Below are 18377 nucleotides of genomic sequence, written 5' to 3'. Positions count from 1 at the left end.
GTGTGTGTGTGTGTGTGTGTGGCAGAGACAGAGTCAGAGGAACAGATAGGGACAGACAGACAGGAAAGAAAAGAGAGACATCGATTCTTCGTTGCTGTTCCTTAGTTGTTAATTGATTGATTTCTCATATGTGCCTTGACCGGGGCGCTACAGCAGACCGAGTGACTCCTTGCTTGAGCCAGCGACCTTGGGCTCAAGCTGGTGAGCTTTGCTCAAACCAGATGAGCCTGCACTCAGGCTGGCAACCTCAGGGTCTTGAACCTGGGTCTTCCACATCCCAGTCCGACTCTCTATCCACTGTGCCACTGCCTGGTCAGGCTGACCTGACAGTTTAAAATGTTTGAGATTGGTCTCTGTGGGTTTGGTATTTGAGACTGTTCATCTCTTTGTGTTTCCTAGCCTTGTTATGATTTGGTCTAAGTGCAGCAGTATTCTTAATTCTTTTAATTTAAAAGAGAAGAAAACAAAGTTTTTTTCTAACCTTTCTGTGTTTGCTAACTTAACTTTTTCTCTGTTTCAGATTGAAGTGAGTGAATTCAAATATATAACTCAACTTTGCTAGAGAGCTTTTTTAAAAATAAAAAGTTGATTCGGTGCATGAGAGCAAGTTACTGCTGCTTACCGTTCAGAGACTTACAGGTGCTTGCCTGCATTGCAATAAAGGACTCAATATTGAGCAAGACTTATATTTATCTCTTCGTTTTGGAGAGCCTAATAAACTGTATTACAGTTTTCTCTACTGACTTTCAAAAGTTTTGAAGTTTGGAAGAGACATCTTTGCATTTAATACAGCATGAGCACGGCCAGAACAGAGAACCCTGTTATAATGGGTCTATCCAGTCAAAATGGTCAGCTGAGGGGCCCTGTGAAGCCCAGTGGTGGCCCTGGAGGAGGGGGCACACAGACACAACAGATGAACCAGCTAAAAACCACCAATGCAATCAATAACGGCACTCAGCAGCAAGCACAGAGTGTGACCACCACTATTAAGTAAGTGTTAGAATAAATAATACTAAACATACTTGGGGCCAAGGAAACTTTTTAATTACTTTGTTGTTTTTTTTACTTTGTTTTTTTTACTTTGTTGTCTCTGTATACTTGAATTTAACCATTTTGATTGCAAATAGAGGACAGATGACTTTTGTGTCCAGCAGGTATTTGCGGTAGAATAATGTATTTCTGTCGTAATAAATTAAGGTTTATTAAGTCGTGAATGTAGGGACAGATGATATATGTTAATTTTGTATAGATTGTATTTTGAAGCATTGGTGGCTTTCATAGTTAGCTCAGATTCATCTTGTTTATGCCGGTCTGGCTTTTTCCTAGTATAAGAACTGCACGTTACCCTAGTTTAAATGACATTTAAAAAAAAAAGATTTTATTTATTGATTTTAGAGAGAGAGAAAGGTGGGGGGAGAAGTGGGAAGCATCAACTCATAGCTGCTTCTCGTGTGCCTTGACCAGGCAAGCCTGGACTTTCAGACCAAGACCTCGACATTCCAGGTCAACACTTTATTCTCTGTGCCACTACAGGTCAGACTTAAATGTCATTTAAAGCCAGTTTCAAGTTTTAAATTTAAGGACTTCTGAACTTCAGACATATTCATGGAAAATTTATCCATAACTTTTTGTTTTAGTTTATACAACTTTGCTGTTGTAGTTCTTTTTCTTAATAAGTGTTCTCTTCCTCTTTCACACAATAGCAAGCAGGTAAATATCATAGAAACTCAAGATTTTTAACTCTTAGAAACAAACATCTATGAATAGTCCCAACCCCCCTTGATTATACTATAAACCTAAGAGCTTTATCTTGCTACAGAATGTGCTGTGTGTGTGAGAGAGAGAGAGAGGGACAGACAGGAAGGAAGGGAGATGAAAAGCATCAGTTCTTTGTTGGGGCAGCTTAGTAGTTCATTTATTGCTTTCTCACATGTGCCTTGATGGGGGGGCGCTACAGCAGACTGAGTAACCCCTTGCTCAAGCCAGGGACCTTGGGCTCAAGCTGGTGAGCCTTGCTCGAACCAGATGAGCCCGCGCTCAAGCTGGCGACCTCAGGGCCTCGAACCTGAGTCGTCTGCATCCCTCTGCATCCCAGTCCGAGGCTCTGTCCACTGCTCCACCGCCTGGTCAAACAGAAGGTGCTTTCTTTTAAACCTGGAACGTAGGCTGTCATCTTTTAAGTGTTTATTATAAATTATTTGAATAGCAATTATTACTCTACAGATTTAATTAATAGAAAATTAAGACTCGACTCATTTGAGATTTTGCTTTGTTATTAAGACTCTAGCCATAAAATTAATAAAACCTCTAGAAATCTAAAATGATTAAACTGATTTTACTGATCTAAAGTTTGTGGTGGTGTTTTTTTAATACAACCTAGATCTTTTCCATGCTTAAGAAGGACTTCCTAAAGAAAAATAGCCTTTATAAGTTACCAGGATATCATATAGATCAGTGGTCCCCAACCCCCGGGCCACGGGCCATTTGGTACTGGTCCGCAGAGAAAGAATAAATAACTTACATTATTTGTATTTTATTTATATTTAAGTCTGAACGATGTTTTATTTTTTTTAAATGACCAGATTCCCTCTGTTACATCCGTCTAAGACTCATTCTTGATGCTTGTCTCGGTCACATGATACATTTATCTGTCCGGTCCATGAAAATATTTTCTGACATTAAACTGGTCCGTGGCCCAAAAAAGGTTGGGGACCACTGATATAGATGATTAGTGTTATGTGGTTCACTAGTGGCCTATAAGAATTTCCAATAGGGCCCTGGCCGGTTGGCTCGGCGGTAGAGCATCGGCCTGGCGTGCGGGGGGACCCGGGTTCGATTCCGGCCAGGACACACAGGGGAGGCGCCCATCTGCTTCTCCACCCCTCCTCCTCTCCTTCCTCTCTGTCTCTCTCTTCCCCTCCCGCAGCCGGGGCTCCGTTGGAGCAGGGATGGCCCGGGCGCTGGGGATGGCTCCTTGGCCTCTGCCCCAGGCGCTAGAGTGGCTCTGGAGGGGCAGAGCATCACCCCCCCCCTCCCCGTGGGCGTGCCGGGTGGATCCCGGTCGGGCGCATGCGGGAGTCTGTCTGACTCTCTCTCCCCTTTTCCAGCTTCAATAAATTAAAAATAATAATAATAATAAAAAAAAGAATTTCCAATAGAATTGGTTTGGTCATTGGGAGAATTGCCATTAATACATAGTATTTTTAAGGTGAATGCTTTAATTAGTGAGAATATTTTCTAAACTGGAGTTTTTGTCTTGTGACTGAAACAGAGAGGGACAGATAGGAACAGACAGAAACAAACAGGAAGGGAGAGAGATCAGAAGCATCAGTTCTTCTTTGCAGCACCGTAGTAGTTCATTGATTGCTCTCTCGTGCCTTGATGGGGGGGGGGGGCACTTCAGCGAGTAACCCTTTGCTCAAGCCAGTGACCCTGCACTCAAGCTGGTGAGCCAGTGCTCAAGCTGAATGAGGCCATGCTCAAGCCAGTAACCTTGGGGTTTCGAACTTGGGTCCTCCGCGTCTCAGTCTGAGGCTCTATTCATTGCTCTATTCATTGCGCCACCACCTGGTCAGGCATGTAGTTTGTCTTAAACTATGAATGGGCTGGCAAAATGTAGGCCTTTTTTTTTTTTCTTTTTTCTATTTTCTTTTTTTTTCCTTAGCAAGAGAGGAGACAAGAAGAGAGCTGGGAAGCATCAACTCATAGTTAGGGCACCTTAGTTATTAATTGGTTGCTTTCTCATATGTGCCTTGATGCGAGGGAGGCTCCAGCTGAGCCAGTGACCCCTTGCTCAAGCCAGTGATGATGGGGTCATGCCTAAGATCCCATGCTCAAGGTGGCAATTCCACGTTCAAGTCAGCGACCTTAGTGTTTCAAACCTGGGTCCTCAACATCCCAGGTCTCCGCTCTATCCACTGCACCACTGCCTGATCAGGCAGCTATTTTTAATCCCTAAAATAGAAACATTAAAAGCTGTGTTATTTCATCATGAGAATACTTTTACTTTCTTGCTTTTCCCAGAATTAATGGTTTCTTTTCAATTTGTGGCTTCTTTATACTTAATCTTAGCCAAATGGCTGAGAAGTGATCTGTGGCTTTTTAAAATTTTAGTTGTAATCTCCTTCAAGAAAGCTTCTAGATTCCATCAACTATTTACAACTCTTCTAATATTTATCTCTTACTACTTATTTTTCCATTTATTTTTTCATTTTAAATAGTTTGGTTTATAAATTTCTTGTGGGCAGATTTTGCATTGTATTCTCTATTTTTATTCACTATTGAATCTGACAAGGAGGTAGGCTGGCCCTCGTTCAGCTAACATTTTTTTGCTCAGAAACTTTGCTGTGGTACAGGGAGGGGTAGAAGGCCTTTGGAATTGGTAGCAAACAGTTTCCTGTGAAAGAGTGTCTTAATTATGTGGGACCTAGCTCTAAGTAAAAACCTGCCCTGGCCGGTTGGCTCAATGGTAGCGCGTCGGCCTGGCGTGCAGGAGTCCCGTGTTGGATTCCCAGCCAGGGCACACAGGAGAGGCGCCCATCTGCTTCTCCACCCCTCCCCCTCTCCTTCCTCTCTTTCTCTCTCTTCCCCTCCCGCAGCCGAGGCTCCATTGGAGCAAAGTTGGCCTGGGCGCTGGGGGTGGCTCCATGGCCTCTGCCTCAGGCGCTAGACTGGCTCTGGTCGCAACAGAGCAACGCCCCAGATGGGCAGAGCATCGCCCCCTGGTGCTGGGTGGATCCCGGTTGGGTGCTTGCGGGAGTCTGACTGCCTCCCCGTTTCCAACTTCAGAAAAATACAAAAAAAAAAAATAGTGTTTATCTTTCTAAATCAAGACTTGAAATGTTTTGGGAGCTCTGATTATGAGTGGCTATGATGAACTCAGTAGATATTTTAAAGACAACACAGTTGAAAAGCCATTTGCTTTATTGTCTTTTTAAATAGTTTTCTTTGTTTTTACTTATTTTTAATTTTTTTATTTATAGATTGATTTAAGAGAGAGAGAAACATGGATTTGTTGGTCCACTTATTCATGCATTCAGTGGTTGATTCTTATATGTGCCCTGACTGGGAATTGAACCCGTAACCTTGACCAATTGGGATGATGCTCTAACCAGCTGAACAGTCTGGCCAAGGCTATTGTCATTTTTCTTTTTTCCTATTAGATGCTTTGGGTATTGTAATTATAGTAGAAGTTTTTCCTGACTTAAGAGAGATTTTATATTTTCCTAGTTTTTATTCTCTTTCATAGTTTTTAAGCATTCCTGATTTAAACAAAAAAGGTTGAGTTGTTCATTAACAGCTAATATTGAGTTCTTATTTCGCCCGACACTGTGCTGAGTGCTTTATGTAAGTTATTTGATATAATTCTTAATCTGTTTTATATGTGGAGAAATGAAAACTTGGAGAAGTAACTGCTGCAGGATCACAAAAGTATGATAGTAAGTGGCAGAGTCAGGGCTTGAACTCGGGTCTGAAACTTTAGAGTTTTAGTTTTAACTGGTCACGAGAAGTTACCAACTCAGGTGCCTGTGCCAAAATGAGAGGGTACTTTTCTTACTCAAAGAGGTCAGCTGCATGATTTTAAATGCTAGTTACTAAGCTCTGTCACCTGTTGCCGTGCAGAAATTTGGAACTAATGTTTCCAGTTTTTCAGGAAAAGCCAGAATTGAGACTTCTACACAAAATCTTCTGGGTTTTTTTAATGTTGGTAACTAAATTAAATTAAAACACACATGATATGTAGGTCAAACAAAACACATAGGTTCCCAGTTGTGACAGTAGTTGTTCTATTGTCACACTATACTGATTCTCTTAAAATGATTACTTTATTCCCTTCTACTCTTGGTTTTTTAAAAATTCTCCCTCAATTCTTCTTTGAAAGAAGAGCAGTATTTTTAAAATTTTATTACCTGTCAATTATAGTCTTAAGTAAATGGCAATATGTTGTTTACTGTGCTTTTTATAACATAATTGAGGTGAATTATGTTTATATTAGAATAGGGATGCTATGAATTCTGATACTTAAGTTTTGCTGTATTCTCTCTAGACCTGGTGATGACTGGAAGAAGACTTTAAAACTCCCTCCAAAGGATCTAAGAATCAAAACTTCAGTAAGTTGTTTGTAAAATTTAACTTAAAATGGTATGGAAACTCTAGAAGTGAAGTAGTTAATAACAATAAGCATTATGTGTTTACTCTTGAGTTGAAGTGATTGAAATTGTGTAGATCATAAGATGAAATGCCATTTTCACTATTTGGAGGAATTATATTAATATAGCTACATATTAATATTTATATATAAAGCAGGATATTTCAAAATGGATATGAAGCGATAAAATATCCCCTAATTTTCATGAGAAGTGTATGTGTATATCTTACCTGATTTATGGAGTAATGGTTTTCAAGGCATATTCTCTTGGTCAGTAAGATTGAAGCCATGTATTACCCATTTTGTGAATAAAAGTTGGAAATTGGTGGGTTAGTTTTCTTAGCCCAGTATTTTAAACCAGAAGTGTTTATTCTCCCTGAGGGGTGTTTAACAATAGCTAGAAACAGTTTTGGTTATCACAGCTGGGGAAATGCCTCAGGACAGCCCCTTACAACAGTGAATTTTCAGGCCCACATGTCAATATTGCTGAGCTTGAGAAACCTGATTTTGACTCGGATATTTGTAGGCAGTGAGTGGTGGAGCTCGGGTTTGACTTACTGTCTTGTGATGTGTATTTCACAGCATTGTTAACAGGGATCCACCTGTCTTAGAAGAATATAACAGGGTGGCCTTTCAAGAGTTTTTAAATGGCTTGTGTGTTTTAGTGAGTGGTTATTCTTCGGGACTATATAGTTGAAATGTAGATCAGAGTTAATGTACATATATTTATATTTTAAATGGGATATCTAAAGAATTAATCTTTCAAACAGACTTAGTTAAGCATGGTAACTACCAAAAGAACATAGTTGTACTTGATTCTTTTATTGTTACTGTTTTTTTGTTTGGTTGACTAGGATGTAACCTCCACAAAAGGAAATGAGTTTGAAGATTACTGTTTGAAACGGGAGTTACTGATGGGAATTTTTGAAATGGGCTGGGAAAAGCCATCTCCTATTCAGGTATGTTTCCTCTTTTTATCAGATGTATAGTGTTAAGAGTAAAGCATTATGTACTTTTTTTTGGTCTGTGGATCTGATAAAATGAACCAATATTTTCTTGTGTGTGTATACAACCACACATATATATGTGCACATACACATTTTTTCTGACCCCCCCCCCCCCATTTTTAAAGATTTTAGAGGAGAGAGAAGGGGGTGTGGAGGAGCTGGAAATATCAACTCATGGTAGTTGCTTCTTGTATGTGCCTTGACCTGGCAAGCCTGGAGTTTCAAACCAGTGATCTCAGCATTTCAGAGCAATGTTCCATCCACTGCACCACCACAGGTCAGGTTTCTTTGAACCTTTTAAGGCTAAGTTACAAAATTATTGCCCATTATTACCTCTAAATATTTCAGTGTATTTCCTAATATTAGATATATTCTCTTGTATAACCATAGTATAGTTATCTGCAGTCAAATTAACATTAATATGGCACTTATCTCATCTGTCATTTGTATTATTTTTAATTGACTCCAAGATGTCTTTGATTATTTTTTTTCCCTTTTCTGAGACTTGTTTGGAGGTTCTAGCAGGGGAGTGCAGCTACTCGTATTCCCTTGACCAAAGAATGGTCCTCTCTATCGGGGAAGGTCATCCTCTTCGACCAAGTGCACAACTTTGGGAGGGACGCACATGGAGTGGTGAGGGAGGAAGGGGACACCCACCTAGCCAGCCAGATCAGCCGAATCAACCCTGGCGATCAATGGGGTGACAGATGTCACAGCCAGATCACCCTCTCATTATTTTTTCTTCTTCTGTACAGCTGTATTGTGTATAGCTATGTCTCTGTAACCTCCTTTATTTTTTATTTATTTTTTTCTGAAGTAAGAAGGGGGAGGCAGAGAAACAGACTCTCACATGCGCCTGACCGGGATTCCCCCAGCATGTCCATTATGGAGTGATGCTCTGCCCATCTGGACCGTTGTTCCATTGCAACTGGAGCCATTCTAGCACCCAAGGTGGAGGTTGTGGTGCCATCCTCAGCACCCAGGCCAACTTTGCTCCAATGGAGCCTTGGCTGCCGGAGGGGAAGAGAGAGAGAGAGAGAAAGGAGAGAGGGGGAAGGGTGGAGAAGCAGATGGGTGCTTCTCCTGTGTGCCCTGGCTGGGAATCAAACCCAGGACTTCTGCACTTTGGCCGACATTCTACCACTGAGCCAACCGGCCAGGGCCTCTGTTACCTCCTTTAATAATGAGCATTTCCCTAGTCTGTTATGGTTTTCTAAATGTTAAAAGTATAGTCCCTTTTATTTCTTTAAATGTAACATTCTTCATTTTGGGTTTGTCATATGTTTCCACATAATTAAAGTTATACATTCTCAGTCAAAATACTGTAGAAGTCATGTTACGACCTTCTTAGGGTATCACATTTGGAGGTTTACACAGTGTCTTACTTATTTATTTTTGTTTTTTTGACAGGGACAGATAGGGACAGACAGACAGGAAGGAGGAGAGATGAGAAGCATCAAGTTCTTGTTGCGGCACCTTAGTTGTTTATTGATCTCATATGTGCCTTTATGGGGGGGGGGCTACAGCAGAGCAAGTGACCCCTTAAGCCAACGACCATGGATGAGCCCATGCTCAAGTCGGTGACCTCAGGGTCTCGAACCTGGCCCTTGGCATCCCAGTCTGACTATCCACTGCACCACCGCCTGGTCAGGCCATTAAGTACTTTTTAATTGAGCAAATATTGAGTGACCTAGAAAGTGTTAGACATAGATGTTGTGATGAACAAGGCAGAGAGGATTCTTGTCTTCACAGTCTGGACAGCTAAGTGTACATATAATTTCAATGTAATTATACTTTCTGGTTGAAATTTCATATATATGTAGCCATTAGAGGAAGATGAAACAACCTGGAAGAAGAATTGATTGATGTTCTAAACATAGTACACAGCTAGGATGGTTGGTGATTGCCTAGTGTTGAAAGTATACCTTTGTGGACAAACTGAAAGAAGGTTATTATGGCTGGAGAAAATATCAAGATAAGGTTATACATCATCAGATATGCAAAGTGAATGTAGTTATTTAAAATATTTAGGAACTACTTTTCTATAATGTAGTTAATATACATTAACTATCCCTATCTGTAGGAATAAAAAGTCTTATGAGAGCTCTTCTGTAGGGTCTGTATTGTTTAACTTCCTATTTCTGATACTTAAGGTGCAATGCAGGAAATAGGTCCTCAGATGTTCGCTTGATTTTAGAATGCTTTGATTAAATTGTCATTAACATACGTCAGCAGATGAACTTGATCTAGAACAGTGTTTTTCAACCACCTATCTGCCAGATATTTTGTGCCAGTCCACAAAAGAGTTAACCAGCCTGATATAGATTCTGTAATCTTCCTACAACATTGGGTTGGTTAACTCTTTCGCAGACTGGTGGTCAAAAATCATTGGTCTAGAAAACTGTTTAAGAGCGCTAGATTTGCACTCAGACTGCCCAGGTTGAATCCCAGCTCCACTTCAAGGTGATTATTTGAAATATCTTTCTAAGCTTTGGTTTGCTGACCTATAAAACTTTTTTTTTTTTTTGTATTTTTCTGAAGCTGGAAACAGGGAGAGACAGACAGACTCCCGCATGCACCCGACCGGGATCCACCCGGCACCCACCAGGGACGATGCTCTGCCCACCAGGGGGCGATGCTCTGCCCCTCCGGGGCGTCGCTCTGCCGCGACCAGAGCCACTCTAGCGCCTGGGGCAGAGACCGAGGAGCCATCCCCAGCCCCCGGGCCATCTTTGCTCCAATGGAGCCTTGGCTGCAGGAGGGGAAGAGAGAGACAGAAAGGAGGGGGGGGTGGGGGTGGAGAAGCAAATGGGCGCTTCTCCTATGTGCCCTGGCCAGGAATCGAACCCGGGTCCCCCGCACGCCAGGCCGACGCTCTACCGCTGAGCCAACCGGCCAGGGCCCTATAAAACTCTTAATACTGTATGTACCATAGGGCTATTGTGAAGATAAGAAAGATTGTTAGTATGCTTAACACAGTTCCTAGTACATGATAAATGCTTAAGAAATGTTATGGGTTATTATTCCATATAGTAGTTTATTTAGCAGATCCTTTCTGGCTTCTGTTTCCCACCTTTGTATTAAACTTTAAAATTGTTATTTGTGCTTTCAGTGTTGGTATAGCAGCATATAGGCAATTAGTTAATCTTCAGCCACTTATCCAAGGTATTAGATAACTGAGACTACCATTTACATTGCCTTTTTCTCTACTATTGTTTTACGTAAGAATTTGTGAAAAACAAAATAATGTGTTTATTAGAATTATTCAGTATAGCAAACGCATAAACATTAGGATTTTAGAATCAAAAAGAAATTTAGAAATCCTCTAGTAAAATCCAATCTCGGAACTGGATGCCTTCTACCACCTTTTCTTTTTACGTGCTTTCCTCTTTTGTTTTTCTCCTTTAAGATGTATCTGTTATCTTCTGTCATACTTAGTTTTACCAGACATATTTTTCCAAATATAAAAGCCTTGATCATCAGATGTATGTCATCTGCATATGAATCATTTTTAAGAGACAAGAGAAAGGGCAGCAGAGGGAGGGGGAAGAGAAATAGATGGTTACTTCTCATATATGCCCTGACTGGGAATCGAACCTGGGTGGTCTGCATGCTGGGCCAACATTCTATCCACTGAGTCAGCTGGCCAGAGCCGAAATGATATCCTCTTAAAAGAGTTTGCACTAACAGGCTGGAACCAGATATACTCCAGATTGCTCCCACACATCTTTCTTTGGTGCTACCATCTGTGACTTAGTTCTCTTTGCCCAGCAACATAACTATGCCATTGTAAAGACATATAGCTTTATAAAAACACAGACTTGTTTGGAGGGCATGAAAACTTGCTATTTCATTCTGCTTACCATTGTGAAACTTTATATTAACTCTGAGATGAATGAGAAATGATAGTTCTTGCTGCTTGTAGACCCTAGGCACAACTCATGAAAAATTTTTAGATAAGATGGTGATGAAATGGCAGGTAGTCCATTATTGGGACAAACATGAAAGTTCCTTACTTTTGACATCATAGTTTCATATTGGGCTGGGAATCTCAAATTATTTGGAAAAGTTATTTTGGCAGCTGAATCTAATAAGGATTAAGTTTATTATTTATAGTTAGGAATTTATTCTTAATCCTTTTCTGAATCATTCTTCCTGCTAACATGGATTTATATGGCTGCAAGAATTGCTTTTCTGAAGACTTTAAATGCATTTCCCCATTTATAACTGTGGTAAAATTGGGGTGTGTCCCTTAAGTTAGAGACTTTATTTTTATTTATTTATTTTTTTTGTATTTTTCTGAAGTTGGAAATGGGGAGGCAGTCAGACAGACTCCTGCATGCCCACCAGGGGGCGATGCTCTGCCCATCTGGGGCGTTGCTCTGTTGCATCCAGAGCCATTCTAGCACCTGAGGCAGAGGCCATAGAGCCATCCTCAGTGCCCTGGCCAGCTTTGCTCCAATGGAGCCCTGGCTGTGGGAGAGGAAGAGAGAGAGAGAGAGAGAGAGAGAGAGAGAGAGAGGAAGGAGAGGGGGAGGGGTGGAGAAGCAGATGGGTGCTTTTCCTGTGTGCCCTGGCCGGGAATCGAACCCAGGACTTCTGCACGCCAGGCTTGGCACTACCACTGAGCCAACCGGCCAGGGCTAGAGACCTTATTTTTGAAATTATCTTCCATTCCTTCTCCCTAGGTAGCAGTGGGTATCTGTGACAACCATTGCTGCCTCTTCTACAGTACATTTTTTTTTTCTTCTTGAAATTTAGGTTTGTAAGCTCACCTGGCCCTAGGAAGTAAAAAGCAGTAGCTACTGTAAAGCAGCTGGTTGGACAATTTTAAATTGTTTTCTTTTTATGTCCTACTTTTGTAAAATGCCCCTCAGTACTAGGAAATTGGGAAGTATGCCATTCTTGTAGGCAACAGAAACTAACACGGGCTAACTTAAGCAAAACACAATTTATTGGAAGAATATCGAGAATTTACAAGGTTAAGGAGAAGTCTGGAGAAGCACACTCAGAATTAATTTGCCAAAAACTGAGGAAGCTCTGAAGGGCTTAGGAAGCTTTAAGTTTTTTTATTTTTGTTTTTTAGTATTTTTTTATTGATTGATTCTATGGAGAGAGGAAGGGAGAGAGACAGGAACATAGATCTGTTTCCTGTATATGCCCCAACCAGGGATTGTACTGGCAACCTCTGCGCCCTGGGATGATGCTCCAACCACCTGAGCTATCTGGCCAGGGCAGGAAGCTGACTTGATACCTTCGGGTGAAGGAACTGTAATTCCTCAGAAGGAAGTTAGGGTGTTAACTAAGAAAGAGAGATGGATACTAAGGTAACCAAAACACAACACATAAGTATATTGGACCAGTCCCAAGACCTTATAGCAGAACATGGAATTGGAGAGCTAAGAAGGCATGATTCTGCCACCATTAGACAGTCGTAAAGTTGTAGGGCTGTTGTGTTATATGAGTCACATATCATACAATTCACACATTTAAAGTATACAAGTCAGTGGGTTTTAGTGTATTAACAATGTGCAACCATTACTACAATTAATTTTAGACCATTTTCATCACTCCAAAAAAGAAACTTCATTAGCAGTCACTCCTCAGTTTCCCCCGGCTCTAAGCCGCCACTAATCTATTTCTGTCTCTCTGGATTTGCCTATTCTGGACATTTCATATAAATAAAAGTATTCAATATATGGTTTCTTGTGGCTAGCTTCTTTGACTTAGCATGTTTTTTAGGGGCCATCATGTTGTGACATGTATCAGTACTTCATTCCTTTTTATTGTTGAATAGTCCTTTGTATGGCTATGCCACATTTGGTTTATCCATTCATCAATTGTTTCCACTGTTAGTTAGCTATTACAGATAATGCTGCTATGAACTTTCCTGTACAAGCTTTGTGTGATGTTTTCATTTGGGGGGGTATATCTAGGAATAAAATTGCTGGTTCATATGGTAACACTGTTTAACCTTTTGAGGAGTTGCCAGACTTTTTTCCAAAGTGGCTCTACATTCCCACTAGTCGTGTATGAGGGTTCCGATTTCTTCACATCTCATGTTATTACTTGCAGACCTGAGTTCAAGACCTGGTCTTAGCATTTCTTGCTTTGTGATCTTGGCCAAAACAATCCCTGAGGATACATTTTGTCAATTGTAAAACAAAAAGTACCTAACTTGAAACAATATAAATAACATAAGGTGCCTAGCCCACAGTAAGTGTTTAAATTATACTTTTTAGCTTCCTTTCTCCTCCTCTTCTCCTTGGCAGCTTCCCATGATTTGCTCTTGGGTTTCAGAGCTGACTTGAATTTTCTTGCTTCATATTACCTAATCTTCCTAGGAAATAGCGAAGAGACTACTATGCATGTGCTGAATTACGAGACTAATCATAATGGCCATCGTACCAGTGCCTCTTAACTCACAGACTAGCTTATATATATAATTTGTGAAAGGCTTATCCTTAATTTCTGGAGGAATAAGCTCTGTAAAAGAGCAGAGGAACAGAACTCAGTGGCTCAACCTAAGTCAGAAGACATACCCAAAATGTGAATTAGGATTCCTTCCAGTTTAATTCTAGAACCCTGCCTCACTTAATTGAAAAGTTTTATAGTTTTAAAGGACCTTACTCAGAAAATCATGGGAAGAACCTTGGAGACCGTCGAGCCTTTTTAAAATTATTTTTATTTTTCTGTAGAACTGAGTAGTGTGCAGGTAGCCTGTTTAAAGGCCATAGAAGAAAATGAACCAGTGAGGGTAACAGAGTAATGGGTTTCTAGAACAATTGAAGATTAACAGAGTCGATTCAAAATTGGAGGGATGAAATTAAGACCAAAAATGATCAAAGCCAAGGTTTTCTTCTTTGACCTGCTTTTCCATAATAAGCAGACTCTTTAATACTGGTTAAAGGAACAAGATAACAGTATTGTCCCTGGACCATTTTCACAGTTTTGGCTGCTATGGTAGTTATTCTGTGGTACCCATCTGACCCCTGTGATTGGAGTTCTAGGTAGAGTGTCATGGTGGGAAATAGAAGTCATTATGCTTATGACTTAGATATTTCTACAATAAAATTTTTAAAGTGTTAGATTTCTTTTGGTCATTAGCTTAGGCATAGAAAAAACTGATTATTACAGTGATTATGAATTTCTTCCCTAAAGAAAAAAAAATTTATTTTTCTAATTTTTTAGTTTCAGAAATTAAAATTAAAATTTTTTATTTTAGAAACAGGAATGTTCTGCTTCCTCCCTGCTTATATTTGTTCTACCTTTTTAGTTTCTCTTTATATTTGTGTATTTAATTTTCAGTAATTATTGAGACTCCTTTTATATTGTCTGGGAAATTTGTCCTGAGTTAATGGAAGTAATTGTTGTCTTCTGTACACCAGACAGTAACTTAAATATGGAAATGTGTCACTCTTAGTGATGTGACCATGGATTAAGATAACTAGAATAGAATTGAGTTTTCATTTAAGCACATTTCAGGACAGAGTAGTTGGCTGTGAGACAGATTGGAGGTTTGTGTGATAAATATCAAATAGGACCTGAGGTTAAACTTTTCCAGCCTGTTCCTGCTTTGTGCAGGTTACAATTTTTCGTTGTAAAATTGGCTTATTAGTCTTAAAATATCATGTGTAGCCTATGCTTTGAATTTTTTGTGTCATTTTTATCTCCAGTTTTTAATTGTGAAATACATTTTGCTTTTTTTCTCTACTTGTTAGCTCACGTTCCTACTTTCTTTGTTCTTTGTTTTCAATACTCAACTTCCTTTGATAATGATGGTGATGTTGACTGGGTCCTGCTAATTTACTTGGTCTCTACTTATTCTTGTAAAGTGCAAATTAAGACACTTTAAAGCACTACCGAAGAGGTATACCTTCAGTGTATTTTAGGGAAGAATTTGCTTCTGTGCTGTTTTTATTCATGAGTAATTTGCATTGTTTTTTCTCTTTTAGGAGGAGAGCATTCCCATTGCTTTATCTGGTAGGGATATTTTAGCTAGAGCAAAAAATGGAACGGGCAAGAGTGGTGCCTACCTCATTCCCTTACTTGAACGGCTAGACCTGAAGAAGGACAATATACAAGGTTAGTTGTTTGTTTAAACTAGAAAATGGCAGTTTAAGCCTTGGAGCTATGTAGAAGATACTATTTTATTTAGAATTTACATAATCTAGAATTAGTATTTGCCCTGTTCAGAGTTCTTTAAAGAGATCTGTAGTTTTCAAAGTATTTTTACATGTGACACAATTTTGACAACATTCCAGTGAGACAGGCAAAGTAAGTTATTACCTTATGGATAGGAAAACTAAGGTCATGAGAAGTTAAATGATCTGATGTTACTACTTAACAACTATGGAATTATGGTTTCACTTATATATGTAATCTAATGAACAAAATAAAATAGAAAAAATACGGAATTGATTTTTTTTCTGTGGCAGGTGCGTGTCTTCAAGTTTCTTGTAAAAACATGTACTTTTTCTTTTTAAAGCCATGTGATTTTGGAATTTTAAGAGCTTAAGCAGCCCTGGCCGGTTGGCTCAGTGGTAGAGTGTCGGCCTGGCATGCGGGAGTCCCGGGTTCAATTCCCGGCCAGGGCACACAGGAGAGGCGCCCATCTGCTTCTCCACCCCTCCCCCTCTCCTTCCTCTCTTTATCTCTTCCCCTCCCGCAGCCAAGGCTCCATTGGAGCAAAGTTGGCCTGGGCGCTGAGGATGGCTCTGTGGCCTCTGCCTCAGGTGCTAGAATGGCTCTGGTTGCAACAGAGCGGTGCCCCAGATAGGCGGAGCAACGCCCCCTGGTGGGCATGCCAGGTGGATCCCGGCTGGGCGCATGCGGGAGTCTGTCTGACTGCCTCCCTGTTTCCAACTTCGGAAAAATACAACCTCCCCCCCCAAAAAACAAACAAACAGCTAAGAGCATAATACCTTCCCCCATAAAAAAGAAAAAGGAAAAAAAAAGAGCTTAAGCAGTAGAGATGAAACAAATTTACTTAATTATATCTACAGTAAGCTAATTGAGTTACATTTTTACTTTTATTTTTTTATTATTTTTAAATTTTATTTATTTTTTACAGAGACAGTGAGTCAGAGAGAGGGACAGACACAGGAACGGAGAGAGATGAGAAGCATCAATCATTAGTTTTTCATTGCGTGTTGCAATGAAAAACTAATAGTAGTTGTTCATTGATTGCCTTCTTATATGTGCCTTGACCGCGGGCCTTCACCAGACCGAGTAACCCCCTGCTCGAGCCAGCAGCCTTGGGTTCAAGCTGGTGGGCTTTTGCTCAAACCGGATGAGCCCGCGCTCAAGCTGGCGACCTCGAGGTCTTGAACCTGGGTCTTCTGCATCCCAGTCCGACGCTTTATCCACTGTGCCACCACCTGGTCAGGCCATTTTTACTTTTAAATAGTTTTCTTATATTTTTAACTTTCATGATCTATGATTTTCATTTCTTCCATTTTCCCTTTATTTACCCACTTTCATATGATGTAAATGAAGCTGGGAGCAGGATTTTCCTATCTGAGTGTTTAGTGAGTCTCTTGCTGAAATATTAAACCTGGAGTTATTGGTTGCCAACTAAAATAGTATAAGACTTAGCAACATTGTTGAGGAAAAGTTTACATGTAGAAAGAACTACTATAATTTTAAAGCAGATTTATTCATTTGATGTTTCAGAATTAATTAGGCTTATGATTTAACTTTTTAATATGTCAGTATCTAGATTGAAACTAGTATTTCTATAGTTTCTTAAACTATTTCAAAGTGTGTGTGTGTGTGTATTTAAAATTTTTTTTCTCATTTGCTTGATATTTTCCAGCAATGGTGATTGTTCCTACAAGAGAACTTGCTCTACAGGTCAGTCAAATTTGCATCCAGGTCAGCAAACACATGGGAGGGGCCAAAGTGATGGCAACCACAGGAGGAACCAATTTACGGGATGACATAATGAGGCTTGATGATACAGGTAGGAAATGCCTGCTGTAAGGTGTCCTAGTAATTTCACACAGAGCTGTTTCAATAATTTATTAAAAATTCTTTCTAAGAAGTAATAAGGAACAGAAATATTGCAGTAGAAAAATAAAGGAAATCTCATCAAGAAAAAGACAAAATAACAGTAATTGAGAAGATATTCAACCTTACTAGTCATTTTTAAAAATAAATAAAAACAGCAAATTGATATTGTGTTTTTCTGATGGGCAAGACCAAAAAACATTACTAACCAATAATGTGAGTTTGGCAAAATAGGCTGTCTTGCACCCTGGCTCAGTGACTCACTTGGTTAGAGTGTCAACCGGACATGCCAAGGTTGCAGTTTGGTCTCTAGTCAGGGCACATACAAGAACCGACCAATGAGTTGCATAAATGAGTGGAACAACAAATTGATGTTTCTCCCTTCCTCCCTCCCTCTCTTCTTTCCCTTTCCCTCTGTAAAAATTCATAAATAAAATTTTTTAAAAATAGAGTGTCTTGCAACATAAGGGTATAAATTGATGCAAACTCTGTGGTTGGGTAAATTGGCATTATATTTCAAAATTATAAATGTATATTTTCAAGAATCTTTCCTGAAGAAATAATTGGGCAAATGCAGGGCTGTTTACTACAGTATGGTTTTCTGGTACTGAAAATTGGAACAACCTAAAACATCAGAAGATAGTCTGAATGGAATTCCAGAGCCATTAAAGAATGAAGCTAATGGGTGTTCATTTTTATTAAGACTTTTCCCTGATACATAATTGTATGAAAAAAGATAAATTAGCAAGAATGATATCTACTTACATAAATAAAATTATACATAGAATTTTAGTCAGCATTTCACATGATTATCATTAGATTAATTACTATATTCATACTGCTCAGTTGTCTAAAACAAGTTGATGCTTCTCTTTCTCAAATCAATGGGAAATTTTAAAAAATTATAATAAATAAATAAAATGATTAGCTTATTTGATCCTTACAACAATCTTCTGAAGACCAACGCTCTAGCTAGGTGAGAGGTAGTCTTTATCAAAAGCCTGTTATGACTTTTGTTATTTGTGGGTATTGTCCTAAGACAAAGAAATACATGCCTTATTTCAAGTTGGTGATTTAGGAAACTAGCCCACCCATGTAGAGATGAAACACAGTATTTTCTTAGCCAACCTAGGATGAAATAGCAACCCATTTCCTAAAACACATCTTTCTTTGCCTCTTTGTACTACTGTAATCCCTTACCTGCCAGGGAT

General features: G+C 39.6%; 1 protein-coding gene across 4 annotated transcripts in view; it reads left to right on the top strand.

The window, feature by feature from the left end:
• DDX6 (DEAD-box helicase 6) overlaps positions 1-18377 on the top strand; it is a 40733-nt gene that overhangs the window by 3009 nt on the left and 19347 nt on the right. For all 4 annotated transcript variants that reach the window (XM_066246163.1, XM_066246187.1, XM_066246178.1 and 1 more), the window contains exons 2-6: positions 521-990; positions 6047-6110; positions 7003-7107; positions 15111-15240; positions 16973-17119. In XM_066246163.1, the coding sequence (XP_066102260.1) occupies positions 794-990; positions 6047-6110; positions 7003-7107; positions 15111-15240; positions 16973-17119 (643 nt within the window). In that variant the 5' untranslated portion in view covers positions 521-793. The remainder of the gene's footprint in view (positions 1-520; positions 991-6046; positions 6111-7002; positions 7108-15110; positions 15241-16972; positions 17120-18377) is intronic.

The sequence above is a fragment of the Saccopteryx bilineata genome, chromosome 1, assembly GCF_036850765.1.
Source record: "Saccopteryx bilineata isolate mSacBil1 chromosome 1, mSacBil1_pri_phased_curated, whole genome shotgun sequence".
Lineage (NCBI taxonomy): Eukaryota > Metazoa > Chordata > Mammalia > Chiroptera > Emballonuridae > Saccopteryx > Saccopteryx bilineata.
The sequence above is the reverse complement of the archived record's forward strand: the minus strand, read 5'-3'. Positions and strand labels throughout refer to the sequence as shown.